Source organism: Coptis chinensis, chromosome 6 (genome assembly GCF_015680905.1).
Source record: "Coptis chinensis isolate HL-2020 chromosome 6, ASM1568090v1, whole genome shotgun sequence".
Classification (NCBI taxonomy): Eukaryota; Viridiplantae; Streptophyta; class Magnoliopsida; order Ranunculales; family Ranunculaceae; genus Coptis; species Coptis chinensis.
Genome location: NC_141461.1, coordinates 93571639 through 93594113, shown reverse-complemented (window position 1 = coordinate 93594113; position 22475 = coordinate 93571639). Strand labels below are relative to the sequence as shown.

Genomic DNA, 22475 nt, shown 5'->3' with positions numbered 1-22475 from the left:
TAGAGTTCCATGTTGCAGAAATTTAAATAAATAGGTCTCCAATCATCTGGTGAAGTGTCACCGTCGATAGATTGGAGATCCAAATGTGGTACTTCTGGAGAATTATCTGCTTCGTGGGACTCATCTTCCATATCAACATTGATTTGGTCGGCATCATGTGTGGGTGGAGAATCACTCTCAACACGATGATCGGCCAAACCTTGATGGTCGGCTAAATCTTCTTGAGCTGCTTCCTCTGAGTGAGATTCTGAACTTGTGCCGGCCGATTGAGCTAGCTCTTCTCTCTTTCTTTTCCTTGTTGTTACGACATTCACTTGCTCGAATTCGAATTTCCGAGATGTCGTCTGAAAATAGCATAGATGAGCAATATATAAGTTTTGAACATGTTCTTCTATGACAGTTATGCTTGGAAAAGGTTGGAAATCAATATAGATTTTTCTTTCATTGTTAACATCAATCATGCGCAGAGAGATAGGCTAAGGCATCGGCATGACGATTATCATTATGCAGAGCTGGTGAACAAGAATGGATTTGAAATGAATGGATAGCTCATGCATTTTTGGACATATGCAGCCATCCTATCCTTTCGAAAGCAACAAAAGATCCGCCAAATTGATTCGCAACAAGCTTTGAGTCGCTGAATAACTCGATTTTTGTCGCCCTGTGTCAAGTGCGCTTTCAGATTGCATAAAGAACCGCTTCATATTCAGCTTCATTGTTTGATGCGCAAAACCGAGGCTAAACAGATTTTTCAATTTTCTCGCCATCGTCGGATCAAAACACAACCAAGGCCCGAACTGATTTGTTCTTGGAACCGTCCGTGTGTATAGTCCATAAAGTAGGGTCGGCACTTGTGGATGGATCGGCCGATCCTTGTTGTGGATTAGAGGAGGTTCGTCAAACCGCTTCTTCCATGGTCGGTATGTCATCAACAGAAAATCGGCCATAAGTGATGCCATTGGGCCTTTCTCGATGATCGGGCTTTGTAGATAATTTCGTAGGCACTCAAATATGTTTCCCATTCTGCTAATCGCTCGAATCAGCATTTCGAAGAACTTTTCTCAAGGGGTATTCAGTGTAGACATTGATGATACGCCCTTGAAAATAAGGCTTCAATCTTCGCACTATGGACAAGTGAGAGAGCTATTTTCTCAATCTGTGAATACCTTGTTTCGAGTCGTAAGGTCTCTTACTTATGAAGAAAATTGGTTGTTCATTTTCATCATCAATGAATAAGACGGCACTCACAGCTATTTCTGATGCTGCCAAATAGATGCCAATTGTTTGTCCGGTGGTCGGACTAGCAAGAATTGGCGGCTGTACTAGGTATTCTTTCATTTTCTGAAAAGCTACGTCACACTCATCTGTCCATTTTGGGGATCCCTTAATGGCTTGGAAAAAGGGGTGGAGCCGATCTGAATATTTTGAGATAAATCTACCCAAAGCGGCTATCCTACCCGTAAGTTGCTGGATTTGCTTCTTGGTTTTTGGTGAGGGCATTTCAATAATTGCACGGATTTGATCAGGATTAGCTTCAATGCCTCGTTTGGTCATAAGATATCCAAGAAATTTTCCCGATGCTAATCCAAATGCGCATTTTGATGGATTTAGACGATTCAATATGTATCACCGATCAAAATATTTTTGCAAGTGATGAAGGTGTGATGACTCTTCATGCGACTTGATGACCATATCGTCAATATAAGCTTCCATAAACTTGCCTAAGAAGTCTGAAAATGATGTATTAATGAATTTCGATATGTTGCGGTGCATTTTTAGACCGAAAGGCATTACCTTATAGCAAAAAATAAGCCTTGGTCCGTTATGAAAGTTGTAAGTTCTTGTTCATCTTCTACCTAATGCAATTTGATAAAATCCCATTGAGGCATCCATAAAAGAAATTGCTTTAAACCCCGAAGTGGCATCAACCATTTCAAAATACGAGGCAAAGGATACGGGTGAACAGGACATTTTTATTGACATCGAAGAAAATCAACACAAATTCTAAGTTTCCCATTTTTCTTAGGGATGCTACTACATTTGATATCCATTTCGATATAGTACAGCCTAATAAAATTAACACTTAGAAGTTTGTCGATCTCTTTCTTTCACTTTGAGCTTTCGATCGAGCCATTCGGGCGAGGCTTCGACGACCGGCTTTTGTGTTTTGTCGATATCCAGCCTATGACATGCAAGTGAAGGATCAATCCCAGCATTTGTTCGACCGGCCCACGCAAAACATCGCGGCAATTTTTCTTCAAAAGCTCAATGAGATTATCCCGTTTCTTCTTGGAAATTTCCGCAGAAATAAAAGTGGTTTCTTCTTCCTTGTTGCCGATCTGTACTTCGAGGAGTCTGTCGATGGTCGGGGGGCCACCTAAACGCTGCTCCATAGCGTTTACCCGGCCAATGGAATTCTGTAATTGCTACTTTTTCCCATCGACATTTAGGATGGTGTTACCCTTGACTTCCGAATCTTTATAATCTTCGAAAGTACGCACTCATGGCACTTCAAAGCTGCTATCTGATCACTTCGAACTTTGCATACCCTACCATCACACCAGAACTTGATAGCCTGATGAAAAGTAGAAATGACAGCTCCCATTGAGTGAATCCAATCTCTTCCCAGAATGACATTGTAGGAAGAGTTACAGTCCAAGAGAAGAAAATCAATTGTAACTTCCTTGTTCATTAATGTCACCGAAGAGAGCATCTACCAACCGATGTTGTCGCTGTCCCATCGGGCCAATGATAGGATTTGGATCGAACTATCATTTTCTCGAGGTTGAGTCCTTTGTAACAACGCTTTTGTAGATCACACTTGCCGAACTACCTGCGGTCGATCATGATTTTCTGCACACGATGAATTCCAACAAAAGCTTGTATTACAACGGCATCATAATGAGGATGGTGCACTCCTATCGTGTCATTGTCACCCAAATCAATAGAGGTCCTTCCTCATAAGTTTCAAGCATACCCATTCCGCGGAGAAAATCATATCCACTATAAACATAGTGGTGGCTGAGATCGATCTTGGAGTGATTGAAATTTTTTACTGGTGTTAGACATTGAATCAACTCGCATGACCGACTTTGATTACATTGTGTGCGTAACGACTAAAGCTTGTTTCGCTTTTACCCAAAGACATAATCCTCGAGCATACCCTTCTCGATCAAACCTTGATTCTACCCCTTAGAGATCGGCATTGTTCGGTTTCATGACCAAAATCATCGTGGAAATTTGCACCACAGGGATTTGTCACGTAGCCTTGGTATCTTCGGAGAGAGGAAAAGGTGGAGATAAGATATTCTTTCCTTTAATCTTCTCATAGATAACAAGCGCACTTCTCGCCGAGGGCTGTAGCTTTAACTCGAAGTTTCTTTTGTTCTTTGCCGCTCCATTGTTGTGGCCTACCATCACTCTTGGACTTTTGATCGGTTGTTTGTTGAAACTTTTTTTGACTCGCTCCTCGCTTGCTTGCTTATTCGATCCCTATCTCGCGGAACTCGTGTCGATGCATCATCTTCAACTCGAATAAACCGCTGAGTTCGAGAGAAAAGTTCATAACGAGTTGTTGGGACGCCTTTTACAATAGAGTTGTAAATGCCGCCCCTATCATAATTAATGCCTTCCTTGAAGGCATAAATGACAAGAATATCGATGCATCCGGGATTTCAACAAAAGCTTTCGAAATCTCAACAAACTTATCGAGCTTTTCTTCTTTTTGTTGTTTAATAATCAATAGAGAATCAATATGTTTCGTTCTTTCCAGCCAGTGACGAAAATGCTCGGCAAACTTGTAAGCCGATCAGTAAAAATTGTGGATGGATCTTTCGAAGCATGTTAAACCATCTCATCGACTCAATTCCAATGAGTGTGGACGGAATAACTTGCAAAGAAGAGAATCGCCGAAAAGTCCATAAGATCATCTTGTTTCTCGTAATTAACAAGATGCATCAAAGGATCTCCATCAATCTCATCATACTTCTCGGTCGGGTCGCCAGTCCTTGTGATGAACGGTTGTTTGATTCGAGAGAGAAGGGAGAATCGATACCACTTTCTATAGCGAGATTTCAATTTTGTTTTCTCGTGACTCCTTATCATTAACACCTTCAAAGATCATCTCATGGAGACGCTGCTCAGAAAATGGAACATTCTCGATGATGGTCCCGACCGAACCGCGGACGTTTTGGCCAAGATTTCTTTGGAGGAGGGGAGTTTCCCGTCGACCGGCCATGCAGGTGAAGGTGACCGAGCCAGTAGTGGAGATCGGTTCCTTCTTCTCCTATGGTGAACATCGGGAGAATACGGACGGAGTGCTGGACTGTCACTACAATTTTCTTGACCTGTTGCAAGTGAGTCTCCATCTCCATGGCTACCATTGTCAACATACTTTGGTCGACAATGAGCTCTTGGATTGGGACTACAACTTGAGCGACTTTGTTGTGAACTGGAACTGCTTGGTGAATAGTGCTGCTGTCGAGATCGGCGCATACTGCTGTTGCGACGAGGACTTGCAGTGGCTTGCCTACCCCTTCTATAGCTTGGGGTAGGAACTTCATTGGTTTTTCGTTGGTTGGGTATTCTATCTTGCCGACCTATATGAATATTTTGCCGATCTCCCTTAGTACGGTTCAAATCGGTAAAACCGGTTTTCGTCATGAGATCTTTTGTGAGTTGGTGATCCCTGACAGGGTGGTCGGCATCAAGGTCGGCAGAGGAGTTTGTGGATTCGCTTACGATTACACTGGAAAGTGTAGGCTTTTCGGGCGCTGCACATTTTGTTTGGCGCAAAGCCTTTAAAAGTTTACTTCGCGGTTTCTCTTGGTCGCGGGAGTTTGTACTCGAGTCTTTGACAGAGATGCTTCGTTCAAACGATCCCAAACACTTTTGCCGTGGAGCCCTAATCATCTTCGGTGAAGTTGACGCAATTTTTCCGATTGTTATTCTTGCTCTCCAATTGTCGGAGACGACGGCCTACCCGAAGTTGATGGATCCGGCGATGCACGTGAATACCCACTCTCACGCAGATGGTCGAGGACCATCGGACTTGAAAATGAATTCGCAGCGAGAAGGTGAATGCCGAACTTGTGCGTAAAAGGGATACTTTCACCGTTGTTTGTTTTTCGGAAGCCATTGACGAACTTTTGTTTTGTGGTTGAGGGTAGGAGCACGACGGCGCCAAATATGTTTCAAAGAAGATTTGCCAAAACACACCACCGGTGGTTGTGAGTAATGATTTTTGGAGATGGTGAAGGAGATGGTGATTGGGGAAAGATGAGACCGACTTCGGTTTTGAAGTTGCCTACGCACTCCAAAGATATTGCTTGGGATCAAGTCTCGATTAAATGTAGTTCGAAAAAATGACGGCGGTTGGATTTTATAGGTAGCATTGGTGATAGTTACTTCCTCGTTCTCCAATATTCCAATCGTGGAAGGAAGTTGGAGAACATGCGAGAACTGGCCCAATCATGGGATGAAGTTGAGAGCCGGCGGGACATCCGCCGCCTTCGTAGAATGAAGTTGAGAACCGGCGACATCCGGGTTACGTGGAATGAAGTTGGTTTATTGGGCGGAGAACTGCCATTTCGTGGGATGAAGTTGAGAACTGGGGGAGAACCGCCGGTTCGTGGATTGAAGTTGAGAACCGGGCGGGACATCTCTCGGCTTCGTGGGATGAAGTTGATAACCTGGCGGGACATCCGCGCCTTCATAGAATGAAGTTGAGAACCGGGGACATCCGTCGATTAAGTGGAATGAAGTTGGTTTATTGGCGGAGAACCGCTTCCGTGGGATGAAGTTGGTTTACTGGCGGGAGAACTGTCAGCTCGTGGGATGAAGTTGGTTTACTGGCGGGAGAACTGTCAGCTCGTGGGATGAAGTTGGAGAACTGGCGGGAGAACTGTCAGTTCGTGGATTGAAGTTGGAGAACTGGCGGTGGAATGTAGGCTTTCAGCATGGGCTTTTTCATAGATAAGTTCTGAGCATGGGCTCTGAGCGTGGGCTTGTTTATAGTTGGGCTCTGAGCGTGGACTTGTTTATAGTTGGGCCCTGAGCGTGGACTTGTTTATAGTTGGGCCCTGAGCGTGGGCTTGTTTATAGTTGGGCTCTGAGCGTGGGCTTGTTTATAGTTAAGCTCTGAGCGTGGGCTTGTTTATAGTTGGGCTCTGAGCGTGGGCTTGTTTATAGTTGGGCTCTGAGCATGGGCTTGTATTGAATTGGACTTATATTGGGCCACATTTGTGGGGGCCGGAACAGTGGGTATATACCTATGGAAGCGACTGTGCCAGGTGGCTGCCTACGTACCCTTTCAGGGATCAAGCCATACGTAGTTCTTCTTTAGAACTCAACAGTTCAACATTAGAATACTAGATCTCATATATGCGTATTCAACGCCAAGAATAAAATTTAACAATAGCCATGCACAAACTAAAACCTTAGCTATAAAAGCCATAAACATCGAACTATAATCTCCTATACATACCATTAGAACATGAAAACCAAACAATGGGATGATTAATACAACTAAATAAACAACTCATCACTTATACAGCCACCACTCGACTCAAACAATTGGTTGTACCAAATCAAATTGGTTTTGAGGGTTAGTTACATGCATTTCAAACATGCCGCACACTATATTAATAATAAAAATTATGAATTTGATAGCAAGTATGCAACAAACAATACTCACTATATATTTCTACTCGTAGAAGTTTCAAATTCTAATTAATTTTAAGAGATTTGAGGTATATATAACTTGCCTAAACTCCTTCTACTCGTAGAAGTTTCAAATTCTAATTAATTTTAAGAGATTTGAGGTATATATAACTTGCCTAAACTCCTTTGAATTAGCTCCCAGTTCACTACCCAATCAAAACCTTAATTAACTTGTATCTCATGTTTTCTAGGTACCCAAGAAGTCAAGTCTATACCCCACAATTATTTGAACTCAATTGCACCTTTTAAAACAAATAGATAGCAGCGGCGAAACCCTAGATGGAACGAGATTTCGAGAGAGGTTTTCCTGAGAGAGAGAACCTGATAAAGAGACTGAGAGAGAGACCGAAGACCGCCTTTTTATATATTTCATCCTACAAAATAAAACCCTGAAGTCCAAAGCCCAAAGCCCAAAAAATTGGGGTTTTACATGGGAGCACCCTTGGTATTAAGCAGACAAAGTACACAAGACTTCAATGAGGTCACTACTTGAGTTTTTCAAAGGATGGAATGATGGAGAGCTAAGATTCTTTTCCAGGCAGGAAAAGTCACTCTCATCAAATCAGTTACTTCAGCCATACCGTCATTTCTTATGTCAATATTTGATGTACCGGCTACCACATGTTCCAATCTGGACTCAATGAATGCAAACTTCTTTTGGGGACAGAAAAAGAACAATGCAAACAAAACTCGATAATTTCATCTGCTGGAACAAAATTTGTCAACCCAAATCACAGGGCAGGCTAGGCATCAAACTTGCCTCAAACTACAACACAGCTTTACTGGCTAAGCTTTTCTGGAGATTGATCAAAGAACTTGAAAAGAATTGGGCATCTAGCCTTATCAAAAAGTATTCTCTTAGAACACCAATTCTCAGAGTTACTCGACTCATTCCTCCAAAATTTGGAAATGCATTATAAAAGCTCACAATGAAATCCTGCCAAACTTGTGTTGGCATATTGATAATTGTGCAAACATTGACATTTGGTTGGATCCGTGGATCCCTACCATACGTGACCATAAACTTTTTGGGCCACCACCCAAGCCAAACCAGTTTAAGTTTGTATCCGATCTTATTGATCCCATAACCAAGTTATGAAACTTGGATATTACAAACGAGTTATTCATCTCCGCAGTGGTAGATGAAATTCTTTTTTTGCTTGGTAAGTAGAAATATATTAAAAACATAGGACAATTACAAAATTGTGTGGTCTGGACTAACGTCCAACCATGATCAAGCTTGGTACACTAGAAAGCTTTTGCATGCTTTCGTAATATAGCTCCTAGCTAATACCTATAGAAAACTTGGAAAGGGAGTTCCCAATGTAGTAACCAAGGAGGTTTGCCTTCATAAATTTGGGCTTCATTCATCTGGAGAGCTACTCCAGCTTTGGCAATGACGTCGGCAAAGAAATTTCCCTCTCTGAAAATCGAAGTGAAAGAAATGGCAAGTAGTTTGGTGCATTTATTTCTCCATCTCGGTTGCAAATCCTATGGTAAGTTCCCACTACAGTAAGCTTTGACAGCAGGTTTAGAATCTGCTTCAATACATAACCATAACCACCCCCTACTAGTAGCAAGCTCAATACCCTCAATGATGGCTAGACATTCACTCTAAAATTCGATCCATTCCCGATATTTTTGCATAAGGATAGTTTAAAAATACCGTCGGAATCTCTAAAGGGAACACCAATGCCCCGAAGGGCCTGGATTACCAAAAGCAGTGCCATCGGTATTGAGCTTCATAAAGTTTATATCTGGTGGTATCCACGTGCATTGCTTAGTCGTTGGAGCATCTTGGGGTCTGTTTGTCAAGTTCCATGCTCTCATAGAAGCCATGTCTCTGTATGAATAGTTGTTGCTTGCTTGAGACAGATGAGAGGTGGTGAAGATGTGATACTGGATTGAGCGCTTACATTCATTGCCATTTGGTTTTTTTCCCTCAAAATTGATCTGGTTTCTATATTTCCATAAAACCACCATGCTACCAATGAGAGCTGCATTCCATAAGTTCTGAAGTCTGGCACTCCAAAGCTTTGCAATTTTGTAGGCTTGCGAGAAGGACCGAAGGGTTTGTTGAACTTCAAACTTCTCTGCAATCCACTTCCACATATCTTGAGAGAATTTACATTCCCACATGATATGTTTTAGAGTCTCACACTGTTGTCCACACAACCTACATATAGAAGCTAGATAGATGCCTTTCTTTTGGATGGCATCATCTGTGGCAGTACATCCCTTAAGGATTTTCCAAGCAGTAGCGGCCACTCTTGGATGAATATGGGAGTTCCACACTTGCTTGTGCCAAGCAATAGTGTTTCCATGTTTCTTGATAGTATCATGGGCTGATTTGCATGAGAAGAAACCCTTGAGGTCAGGGCACCATACTAAGTAATCAAGTGGTTGTGAGATGTCTCGGAGAACCCCAATGGTGTTTAGGCCAGCAGAATTGAGGAGAGAAGAGAGAGGCGTTGGAAAGACCAAGTCATTATTAACCAAGATAGAGCTCACCTTGGCAGTACATCCCCTAAGGTTATGGGAGCTAAGGTTTAAAATAGATTTAATGGAAGATGGTTGGAGCCAGTTGTCCCTCCACAAATCTATTTTTTCACCGTTACCCACCACCCATTGGACTCTCGGGGTAATCTTAGCAAGTTCCGCCTTAATGCCTCCCCAAATAGAAGACATTTTATAGTACTCGATGAAATCACCACGCTTGTTTCTGTATTTATTCTACATAAATGTTGCAAAATCATTAGACTCACTCAGGACCTTCCAAGCCAGTTTCATCAACATTTCCTTATTGATGTCTTTCAATCTCCTAATTCCAAGTCCACCTTCAGAAAAGGGCTTGCAGACTCTGTCCCAGCTGACAGTTGTTGCTCGCTTTTTGGATGCATCACCAGTCCAAAGAAAGTTCCTGATACATGTCTCGGCTTCTTTGATCATAAGGGATGGTCATTTGTATATGTCCATATTGTATATGGGAATGCTATTGATAACAGCCTTGATAAAAATGCATCATCCCTGAAAGGACATCATACGACCTTTCCAGCTAGACAACTTTTTCTTTATCTTATCCAGAACAGGATAGATAATAGACCTAGTAACTCTTCCTTGGGTCAAAGGGACACCAAGATATTTTTCCGGTAAGCGGCCTTCATAAATATATAATTCTTGAAGTGTTCTAACCTTTCTGAGATGAGAGAAGGCAGCGAAGAAAATCTTGCATTTTGCTTTGTTCATGAATTGACCTAAGGAAGCTTGATACCTCTCAAGGAGTGAATTGAGGTGACAGATACCTTTCATATGGCCATTTGCAAAAAATGATAATGTCATCCGCAAAGAGCAAGTGACTAGGTGCTGGACATCCTCTCGAAGACACCATAGGTTTTAAAATGTTATTAGCAGTAAGGTCGGTTAGGCCTCTGCTAAGAACATCTTCAGCTATTGCAAATAGGAGAGGAGAGAGTGGGTCACCTTGTTTCAAACCTCTCTCCATGTTGAAAAAACCCACAGACCCTCCATTTACCATAATTGAAATTTGTGCCAATGAAAGATAGAGTGAAGACACTGCATCCATCCTTGTGAGAAACCCAAGGTAGATAAGACTTTGAAGAGAAAGTCCCAAGACATGCTGTCATAGGCTTGAGAGATATCAATTTTCATAGCAACATTACCTCCATATCTTTTGAATTCAAGCTCATTCATTAGTTTCGAAGCTAAGGCAATACTAGATTGAGAGCATCGACCCAGTACAAAACCCACTTATTCCTTTGTAATGATTTTATCCGCTAGCACATTTAACCTCTTTTGCATGAGTTTGGTAATGATCTTGAAGAGAAAATTACCCATACAGATGGGTCGATACTGATTGAGCTTGCTAGCACTTTTCTCTTTTGGAATAAGAGTGATAAAATTGGAATTAAGGTCGTTGGGGAGTGACTTGCGGATGAAGAACGATTGAATTGCTATGCAAATGTCAATCTTTATAATGCTCTAGCAGTTGATGTAGAAATGTCCTTGGAAGTTGTCAGGCCCCGGGCAGCTATTGGCATTCATGCTAAAGACTGTTAGTTCAATTTCCAAGTAATCTGGAGTTTTTGAGAGGTTATAGTTATCCTCTTGAGTTATGAGTCTAGGGATTAGACCCATAAGGTGGTCATCATGGAGGGCTGGTGTTGCTTTAAACTTATCTTGATAGAATTGGGCAATGTGCTGTTTAATCTGGTCCAATCCTGATCGCTGTTTGAAGTTCAGTGATCAGAGATGCTCCTTGACGAAACTTCTATATGATATGGAAGTATTCAGAGTTTCTGTCCCCCTCCTCCTCTGTTTTGATGTGGCTTTTCTATTTCAGTACCTGTGCTCTGTTATCTCTTGCAATATCTAGCTCCACCTCCTTATGAATCACTTGAGAAATTAATGATTCATTATCAATGTCTTCCGCCATTATCTGAGCACTTATAAGAGCTTCTTGTACCTTTCTAATGTTAATATCAACATTCCCAAAGACATCATAGTTCCATTTCTTAATATCTTTTTTCAGTCTCTGGAGCTTCCTCATAACTCTCAATAATGGCCCTCCTTCAACAAATTGATGTCAGCTGTGTGTGACTTATAACTCCATGAAATAAGGGTGCGTGAGCCATAATTTGATAAACCTAAAAGGCACATTAGAAGACTTGGGGATGCTGGGAGAGCTCCCAATGAGAAGGGAGTGGTCTGATGCTTGTCTAGCCCCAACAACATACTTCCAACAAAAAAATTCAGATTCCACGCATCATTAAAGAAGACTCTATCCAGTTTCGATAAGACTCGAAGTGGTCCTCTTCTGTTATTACACCAAGAAAACCTTAACCCTTCAAAATTAGCTTCCATAAGGTTACATGCATTTACAAAAGAGTTAAACTCATGCATTGTTGTTTGGTTAGGAAGATTGGCACCTTTCCTTTCATCATATCTAAGAACAATGTTGAAATCTCCTGCTAGTAACCATGGCATGCCATTATTCATAAGCTTGAGTTGTTCCAAAGCCTTCGTCTGTGCACTAGCGAGCAATTGGCAAGGACAAAAGATACAAGGATATCATCGACTAAAATAGTGATTTGTTAATCTGAGGAACTGATAAAGGTAATGGTAATCTCAGCTCTGTGAAAAACCCAAATGTTCCCAATTCTGGCAGGGTCATCATTATGTAAGCAAACACCATGGTATTTATTGCTAATGCCATTAGTGGTTTAAAAGTCTAGTTGCAGCCTAATGAGAGGTTTAGCTAAGCATACTAAATCAAGGTCATGAGACTGAAAGAGCTCTTTAAGTCGATCAACACCCTTATCTTTTTTTGCACCTCTTATATTCCAATAGGTAATCTTCACTGGGGAAGGGGTTGGTCAAACTGAACTTGGGACTTGGTAGAAGGATGAGAAGCCGAATTCGAAGGATGCACTTCAACTTTCTTTCTTCATACTTTTTTCTTTGACACAGCTACCGGCATGACAATGGCATTGTCCTCAACAAGATCATCCCATTGTTGGCCCATTGTTTGCCCACTGTTAAGGCTTCTGATGCTACCTGTTGAATCTAATCCATGTCATCATTTGCTAGAATCTCAAAAGGATTAGAGGTTCTCAGTTATTCACTAGGTGACCCAAAAGATAAAATTCCTGGTGGTTCATTCATTTGTGGAGCTTGGAACAGCACCATTTCTGACCCTATGAGAATCGGCTCCATAGGGTGGTCTGCATTCACTACCAGTTCAGGTGTTTGAGTTTCGACTTGAGGTTCCCTTTTGTTAACCACTACTACGGGGGTTTCTGTTGACCCATAAATATCACCTGCTATAGGGCCAGGAAGATCACATGTTATAGGGCTAGGAGGTGGCTCTTGGGCAGGATCAACACTCTCATTATTACCGTTAACCGAACTAGTTGCGGCTATATTTACTCCCGTAATCACCACCTCTTTATTCTGTTGTCTCCATCTCTTCTTCCGCCTTTTTGACATACTCACATATTCAGGTGCTTTGTCAGCCACCATTTTGCTAGCATTGTTCAAATTATCTCGAGCAATTTTCTCTTGTTCCTTGTGTAGGTGTCTACATTCGGTGATCGTGTGCCCAACAATCTTGCAGTTGTTACAAAACTTTGGGAGTTTGCCCACCTGAACTTCTTGCTAGAATTCAATGTTTTGTTTCTCCACTTCAACAAGGATTTGATCAGGGATTTTTTTGACATATCAATATCCATCTGGACGCTCGCATAGTATCCCATATCACGCTCAATCGAGTTCTTATCCACCTGAATAGGGGAACCAAGAGTTCTACCCATTGCCATAAGTATATCCACTTCCCAGTACTCCATACTTAAACCAGGGAAAAGAAGCCAAACCAGAGCAGAGAAAAGTTTATGCTTTTCGACATTAAAATTCGGAGACCATTTTGTAAACCGAACAAGTTGTTGGTTGATGAACCACGGTCCCCCATATTGAACTTTGTGGAATTCTTCTTCAGTCTCAAACCGAAAGAGGAGGTACCCTTTACCGAGAGGAGAGATTTTAACTTTAATTCCCCACTGTTCGGTAACAATTTGCCGCACTGCTTCCATTCTCAACTCCTTAAGGTCTATTCTTCCCACCAGAGCATACTTGTAAAAGTCGAGACCTTTTTGGACAGAGGTGAACAGAATTTTGATAGATGGTGTCTCACCTTTCAAGGATGGAGTAGGGAGCTCAGATAGGTCCACCGTTCTCTTAAGTTTTTCTCTTGCCTTGTCCGCATAAGAAACCCTTTGTGTTGTTGCTGTAGTCACTTCCTTTGGGGGAGGTACAACAGTCAAGAGGGTGGAGTTATCAACTGTAGAGAAGAAAGATTGGTTTCTTCCATAACCGAAACCAAAGGGTAGCGAAGATGGATTCATGATTGGAAGTGATCGGAGAGAGTAGTGAATGTTTAATTTCCTTTATGAACTCGCACTGTTAGCAATGGAGGATTTTGCCAATAAAGGAAATAAACATGAAGATGGGATAATCTCACTCTACCAAATAAATTTAGCTAACCTTTTAGAACTCTCGTTGTTTATCAATGGAGGATTTTGCCTAAAAGGGAAGGAAATTGGAGGGTTGAGAAGATAAGAATATTTTACCAAACTTTTTTTACTAAAAGCTGCAAAATAATAGAGCACCGGATCATTTAAATAACTTAAGTTATTTCACACTCATTCGCCCATAAAATGGTCCCCATTGTTAAGAAATAAGCCCATAAAACAGTTCATCCAAAATTCTTAAGATCCCACTTAGTCAGATTGTGCATGACGATACTATCAGATGGTTGGGAGAGGAGAATGGTGAACTCACAGTTAAGTTAGTGTACAAGTATCTTAGCAATGATTGCCAAGAAAATTCCCATTTTTTTTGGAATTACATTTGGCACCTCGACACTGCTCAACGGGTAAAGCTATTCTTATGGAAAGCAGTAAAAAATGCATTGACAACAAAGGAAAATTTGAGTTACCGGAATATAGTCAAGTCATCTACCTGTCCGAGATGTAATAACCAAGTGGAGTCAACCTCTCATGCTCTCTTCCATTGTACTATACTCAAGTTTATTTGGTATATGATTTTGGTTTTGGCCTAAGAACTGAAAATTGGAACCCGAGTGATAATCTCAGCTCCATCTTGAGTAGTATTATCAATCAACACAATAATAAGCATGATATCATAGACATTCTTAGCTCTGTAGCTACAACCATGTACTCCATATGGATCGATCGGAATGATCTCACCTTCAACAAGCAAACTCCTATCACCGCTATTATCTTCAGGGCAAGCACTTACATCACCAAGAACAACCAACCACTTATTAGGAGTACCAGTTGGCCCATCATAGGCTAAGATTGGTCTTATATATCTATAGATAGATGCATCTTGGGTGGACAATTACACCGAAGCAGGCCTTGCCTTTGCTTTAATTTATGGAACTCTGATAGTGTATGCATTGGTGCAAGATATGACAAAGTTAGAGCTGGGGACGCAGAAGAGGCTGAAGCCAGAGCTATCATTGAAGGATTGAAGTTAGCACATCGGCTGCAAATCAATAAAATAGCAATACTATCAGACTGTCAAACCCTTGTTGTTGTTTTGGAGCGTAGATGAACAATGCTTTATTGGGGAGCAGTGTCTATAGCTCATGACATATACTCTTTATTATCTAAATTAGTTTAGTGTAAACTTTACTATGTTAGTAGGACCTGGAACTTTGTTGCCCATAGTTTAGCTTTTAGAGGTAGACGAGCCCCTCTGTACTTTTTTTTAGACCCTGTTCCAGCACGGTCTTTAGTTGAGTTGTCATTGAGTCTGTAATTTTGTAATCTTAGGGAGTAGACCCCTTTTTAGGGCTAACTCCCTTTTGCTAAAAAATTAAAAATCCTACTATTCACAATTTCTTTAGTGGTGGAATTTGGGTCGAGTTAGCCCAAACCCGATGGACTAAAACTCGACCTTTGTTAGTCCTAGGCTAACATGTCAGATCCGTGGTCCGGACTTAGTTTTGTAAAATCAAAACCTGACTCGATTTTGGGTTGGGCTCGGGTTAGAATATAAAAAAACCGAAAAACCCGAGCCCGTGTGCATATATATATATATACGCATATATTTCAATCCTTCTATTCTTGTGAAAAATAAGGTTGAGAATATCTATTTTATAAAGAATAATGTAATCAACAAGGTTAGTTTCCCTTTCAAACAAACAAATATCTTTAATTTCATTAGAAGATTTCAATTTCGGTGTTTTTTACCTCATATATCCAAAAAAAACCCGAGAAGTTTGACCAACCCGACATAACCCGACCCAACCTGAATTGGTTGGACTAGTGCTTGGGCTGAAAATTTATGGACCGACTAGGGCTTTGTCTAGGGCTCGGGTTGAAATATTTGAAACTTGGGTTGGGTTCGGGTTATACCTCAACCAGACCCAACCCACCTGAGTTCCACCCCTAAATATCTTTACCACCTACATGGAAATAAGGAATCCTTTTTTGCTTCTTTTTTTGCTCCAAAGTAGAGTTAATATGACTTTAATTTGCAAGGCTAGCTCAGTAGGTTGTTTCAACCGATAAATCAGTATACATAGCCAACTTAGAAGCAAACATTTTATTTCTTTAGAAGTAAACCCTTAAAGCTTCCCACGCATTCTGTTTTTGATCCCATAGCTATTTTAATACCTTATCAGGAAGACAGCAAAACATTACTGTCATCTTTCGCCTCCTAGATATGGTATTTGATTAACAAGGAAGGTGTCATCTTACCCTATAAGATCAGATCATTATCCAAGGTTTAAATCATTACACAAAGATTGTCAATCCTCATCTATTTTAACAAAAAAGAACTATGTGATCTCCATTTTATTCACTTAAAAATAGTTTCAGTACGTAATCATGTGTTCTCCTCTACTATTCATTTCTCTTCTCATCTCACTCAGCTCTATCACCTTTTGCTTTTCGTCCAATCATGAGTCAATCTCTGGACCTACTGGTTTCAAATCCGAGATCATCAATAAAGAGTCGGTTAGATCGCCATTCCACAACCCAAATTTGACAAGATTGGATCGAATTCAAAATTCAGTCCGCGATTCCTTCACTCGACACCACTATCTTCAATCCTTAATATCGGACAAAGCTTCAGTTAACTCTGTCGAAAGTTCAGTTTGGCCAGCAAGTGGAGCCTATGTAATGAAATATTATATTGGTACGCCAGCAGTTGAGACTTATGCAGCACTGGACACAGGGAGTGGCCTCACTTGGCTCCAATGTCTTCCTTGTGAAAACTGTTACAAGCAGACTAAAGTACCGATATATAACCCTGCAGCTTCATCAAGTTATGACGAGATAAATTGTCATGATATCAAGTGTTTCCAGACAGGAATCGGTAAATGCAGTGAAGACTTCAGTTGTCAGTACGAATTGGCATATGTGGATACTTCTTTCACAAGGGGGATTCTATCAGAAGAAACTGTACAATTTAGTGATGGCCTTCAGAACGTTACAATGAAGTACTTTGTCATTGGTTGCGGACATAACACTACCCTCCATACTGTAGGTGAGGGGATACCAGGAATAATGGGACTGTCCATGAAACCTGAATCATTAGTCACCCAACTGTCTTACCACAAGTTTGCTTACTGCTTGGGAGATTATGATGACATTGATGCACGTGGCTACGTGACATTTGGCGATGCCGCTCACATAACTGGGTATACAACTCCAATGCAACCATTTGATGGGGATGAAAATTTTCCATTCTATTTCTTAAACTTGGAAAGTTTAAGTGTTAATAACTCAACTCTTTCGATTCCAACTGGTACTTTCAATTTGACAAAAGATTATTCAAGTGGTTTCATGATTGATTCGGGAACAACGTTTACCCTTCTCAAGAAGGCAGCATTGAACATATTGGTAGACCATATACTGCAAAATTGGCAGTATAAGAATAGAATACTGGATTCCTCTAACAATTTCCAACTTTGCTACAAGAGCAATATGGATAACATCATGTCGGCACCAGTTATAAGTTTTCACTTCCCCGGTGTACATTTGCAGTTGCCTCGGTGGAATACATGGGTAAAAGTGGCTGAAGATATATACTGCCTAGCCGTACTTCCTACCGATGGAATGTCCATATTGGGCAGCTTTCAACAGCAAAACTATCATGTTGGCTATGATTTGGTCAATCATCAAGTTTCTTTTGACTTCATGTACTGCACTGATTAGCTCATTAAGATTTTTGTCTTGTGCATTTTTCATTTAAGAGAATAATATGCATCTTTTGTTGTACAATAATTACTGTTGGAATTCCCTTGATGTATTTTAAACTACCACTACACCATTTGGGCCAAACAAGAACGGATGGGCTGTTTCTATTAGGCCCATCTCAAAATTAGGCTAAAAATCCAACAATTTTTTTACTTCATGTTTTTATTATCCCGTTTTATTTCAAAACCATTTCCAACCGGATTTACGGGGATGGTCCTACCAGAAACGCATCCCTAATCCATTTCCCTTGATTTTTTAAACTACCACTACACCATTTGGGCCCAAATAATGTAAAAATCCAACAATTTTCTTCACAATTTAGTGTAATTAATGAAATAATGTGATGAGCAACATTGAGTGTTCTCTTCATTTTGTGCTTTGGAGATAGTCCTACATTGGTAAGCCACCACTAACCTTGTGTGTATATCAAGACTTTCTCTAGTATAAGGGTGTGCGCTTAGGGTACAAAGTTTTTTGTGTTAGGAGGGTGGACACATACAAATCCACACTTGTGTTTGCACTAAGTCGTGACGGGTTCAGGTTTGGGTTGTGTGACAGGGTAGTCGGCTTAGACAATTCCCAAAAGTGTTTTTTTCTTCTCAACCACGTTTATGTTTCCCAATTATAATAGTATTCTAATATTGTTTTAGAAACCGAACTACTACTGCATCTATATAAACCAGGACTCACAGTCAGATCTATGTACTCTTTAATCAAACCCTAAAACTCTTCTCTATATTCTCACTTAAGCCGCCAGAGAAGCATGCATAAGTGCATATCAATCTTCTGTGTACCATTGTATCATGTGAGAAAGATGCCTGCTGTAGCCTTTCTACACCACGAAGGGGGCAAAATTTTTTCTTAAGGACAGTGTCTAACACGCCTTGGTAGCTGTTGTTCGTTCTGTCCTCGTCTTCTTCCTGTTTCCAAATACCAGTTATAACAATTCTTGCATGTGTTATTTCAATGGCAGAGTATAAATCATTTAGGCACTGTTAAAGTTGTAGGAATTGGTCCTTCAAAAGCATGTGTTCGTTTTAATAGGAATCAGGTGTATAGTGTAAATCATCAAAACCAAGAACCTAGATTTTAATGGCAGAGTATAAATCATCAAAACCAAGATCATACATTTCAATGGCAGAGCTACTCACATTTTTTTTTTGCGGATGGTTATGTAGATGTAAGTGTGGACCGAATAGAAGTCCCCCTTTTGGTACAATGATGTTGTGCTCCAAATTACTACATTTGGCTATCACCCTTTTTTTTTTGCTTGGTAAGTTAAATTGTATTAAAAAGAAAACAAAAAAGAACAAAAAGTGTTTAGGGAGGCAACAGACTGCCTCTCTAAGGTCAGGCTCAATCAAGCATCCATTACTTCCATTTATAACTATGGAGTAAGGTACATTTCACTGAAATCTATAGAAAGTTTGGAAAGACCCTTCCCATTTGTGAATCCACTCGTGCGCCTTCACAAACAACTCTCTCATTCTCTCGTAAGGGTTGTAGCAGTCTTTGCCAAGGTGTCGCTGAAATGAGATTGCCTTCCCTAAAGATAGTGGTTATCTTAAGTTGATGCGGCGGTACCGCGCGGCAGTCGTCCATCTTGCTTGAGTTGCCATGGCACGCTACCACCTGTAAAGCTTCGAGGCGGCAGCTTTTCGAAATCGTTTCTACCCAAAGCCCGAGCCATCCTCTAGATATGGCGGTTCCCACCCCTTCAAGGATAGCTAAACACTCTGCCCAGAAACTTGTTGCAATCCCAATACTTTTCCACATTGTCAGCTTGAAGTCTCCCATATTTCCTCTATAAGAGACACCAATACCTGCAGGGCCTGGATGGCTATCACCCCATATTAGCATCGAGGCAACATGTGCACACCACACAACCGATTGCTATTCCATCCATTGATTGGCAATATCAGATCGATGTCGATAAGGAATAAAATTGGATTAGAACATACGTAATAATTGATACATGAAGTGGCCTAATTTGGCTCCAATGTCTTGGTGTACTTCATGCTACAACTCTATTGCAAATTTAGATATCCTTAGGACTTGGAGAATACAAGCAAGACCAAGACCTTTGCCTACACTTAAGCAATGCATCTGGCTTCCTCCAGCTGAAGGACATGTTAAGATCAACACAGATGGTGCATTGAAACGAAACCTGGGACCTGCAGGTTATTTTGATTCCTCATTTACAGACAGAAAAGGTTATTTCAAGTTAATTAACCACAGGCAGAGCATATAACTACTGGGCAGAATGTTGATCATGGAAAACACTGATACTGCAGTTGCTTAATTGAGGGTGGTTAAACTTGTGGACTGATGAATCAAACTCGGCACCAACGGTTACAACTTTTAGAAATGGCTCAATGCTGTGAAAGTTTAACGGAAGATGGGGATATGTTTGAAGAAAGCTCACTCCGTCTTTGTTTCACATATATGGAGAGAAGCTAATCTGGTAGCAGACTTTGTTGCCGGCCAAAAGAACTTAATTCTAGCTAATATGCCTATGGGTGGAAAGACCCAAATGGATTCACAAATGGGAGGTACCGTACGATGTTTAATCGAGAGGAATGGATAACGGGATTGCCACTCGCAATGTAAATTTACTTAGCAAAACAAATCGTATGTACTTTATGTTACAACCAATCCATTCCCTTATTTAGCCCTATCACTGTCAGAAGATATGGAGACCATAGTTCTTTAATTGGGATGATATGGTTAATTACCACAATCCCTTCAATTTAGGATACTGGCGGAAGAGACACCTCACTTCAAGGAAAGTAGCGATAGCAATGTTAATAACTTTAGGGTTCCCTTGTCATTGCTTGTAATTAAGGGTGGAATTCGAGCTAAACAAGCCGAGCTTTACCATGCTCAAGCTCGGCTCGCTAATTACACGAGCTTTAAATTGAGCTCGAGCTCGGCTCATATAATTAAATGAGCGAGTTCGAGCCGAGTTTAAACGAGCCAAGCACAAGCCGAGCCCAAGCTGCTCGGTTATTTTACACTATAAATATGCTATTTGAGCTAAACGAACCGAGCTTCATCAAGCTCATTTGTTACACGAGCTTTAATTTGAGCTCGAGCTCGGCTCATATAGTTAAACGAGCGAGCTCGAGCTGAGATAAACGAGCCGAGCTCCGAGCCCTCAGCTCAAATCCCACCCCTACTTGTAGTCTAAATAATATGGAGAGAGGAGCCAATTTAACTATATTCACTGGTCTCAATAGACAATTTGAGTCATTGGTTAAGCAATTGTCTACTAAGAAATTTGCATATTGCCTTAGATCAAGATGAGGTTGATGCAAATGGTTATTTAAAGTACAGTAAGGTCACTTCATCCATAGTTAATTGAGATTATATCATTTCACGTACATACTTCTTAGACTTGGAAGGCATCTCTACAACTATATGATAGCTAGACTAAAATAAATAAATAAATAAATAGTGGTAGGGTACTTATATATAGGATTTTAAGTATGGGGTTGGTGTTTTTGGCAGAGCAAAAACGATTTTAATTTGCACGTTGTCAACTGTATGGTGTATGCTAATAGTGATAGTACCTCTCTTTTGATGTTGTTTGTAGATTTTCAAAATATTTTTAACATGGCTGATCGGACTACCTTGTTAAGAGAGGGTTGTATTCGTTGCCCAGCTATTGCCCTTTAGGTCGAGTACCTATATTGTCAACTTGGGAGGTTATATTTGGGGGATGGCTACATATGGTCTGCTACTGGGGTCCAGCAAGGCGACCCTTTGGGTCCCTTCTCTTTGCACTAGTGTTGCATCTCTTGATTCTACGAATCCAGTCCACTTGTCAGTTATTGTTACAGGCTTGGTACCTATATGATAGGACTCTGATTGGAGATACAAAAAGTAGCGACAACTTTGGGTATGATTCAAGAAGAAGGGCATTCTTACGGGCTGGTCCTTAATGTGGCTAAAACTAAGATGTTTTGGTCATCACTGGATCTATGTCGCTCCACTCCTGGTCTCTTTCCTTCAGATTTGTCTTGTCCTCAATAGCGGGTCAAGTTGTTGGGAGGTGCGGTCAGTACTGATTCATCCTTTATCATGGGCCTTGCTCGCAAGCGTGTGGAAAAGGCCAGCTATAACTTTGATGGGTTGTTTAGCACTATTAGAAGATCCACAGTATGAGTTAGCGCTCTTACGAGCTTGTGTTAGGCTCTCTAAGTTGGTCTTTGCAATTCATACTTGTCCACCGTACCATCCCTTTCCAGAGAGGCCACAGCTAAGACTTTTTATCAGTATCTCCGTAGTGTTCTCCAAGGTATTGTGGTTTCTGATGGTTCTGGCTTTAGTGATTTGTAGTGGCGTTTATCAACACTCCCATTACGTCTTGGTGGGTTAGGTATTTATTGTGCCACTGATGTCTCTAGTTTTGCTTTTGTGGCCTCCCGTTGTCAGACTTATGAGCTTCATAACCACATTCTTAATTAGGAGTTGTGGTCTTTGTTCCAGTCCCTCCATTGGAATAGCAAGTAGAAATCATTTGCATGTTCTGACTGCAAGCATCCAATGACTATTTTTTGACAAGCAGATAACTCAAACTCCCTCTCAAGACCAACAACAATATTTCTGCCAAAACTTTTTGTGGTTTCGAGGGGACGGTAGCATTCACAGTGAGAGAATTGAGGTCAAAATCGGGTAGACAGAGACTTAATGCACTGCTAGCAACATCAAGAATCTCATCCAAAGGCACTAGACCACAACTCCTAATTAAGAATGTGGTTATGAAGCTCAGAAGTCTGACAACGGGAGGCCACAAAAGCAAAAGTAGAGACATCAGTGGCACAATAAATACCTAACCAACCAAGATGTAATGGGAGTGTTGATAAATGCCACTACAAATCACCAAAGCCAGAACCATCAGAAACCACAATACCTTGAAGAACACTACGGAGATACTGATAAAAAGTC

General features: G+C 40.9%; 1 protein-coding gene across 1 annotated transcript; it reads left to right on the top strand.

The window, feature by feature from the left end:
• Window positions 1–16082: 16082 nt before the first annotated feature.
• On the top strand, window positions 16083–17483 carry LOC147495546 (aspartic proteinase CDR1-like). The gene has a single exon (XM_086568863.1). It carries the CDS (start codon window positions 16152–16154, stop codon window positions 17481–17483), a length of 1332 nt encoding a protein of 443 aa, XP_086424989.1. The 5' UTR covers window positions 16083–16151.
• The last annotated feature ends 4992 nt before the right edge of the window (window positions 17484–22475 follow it).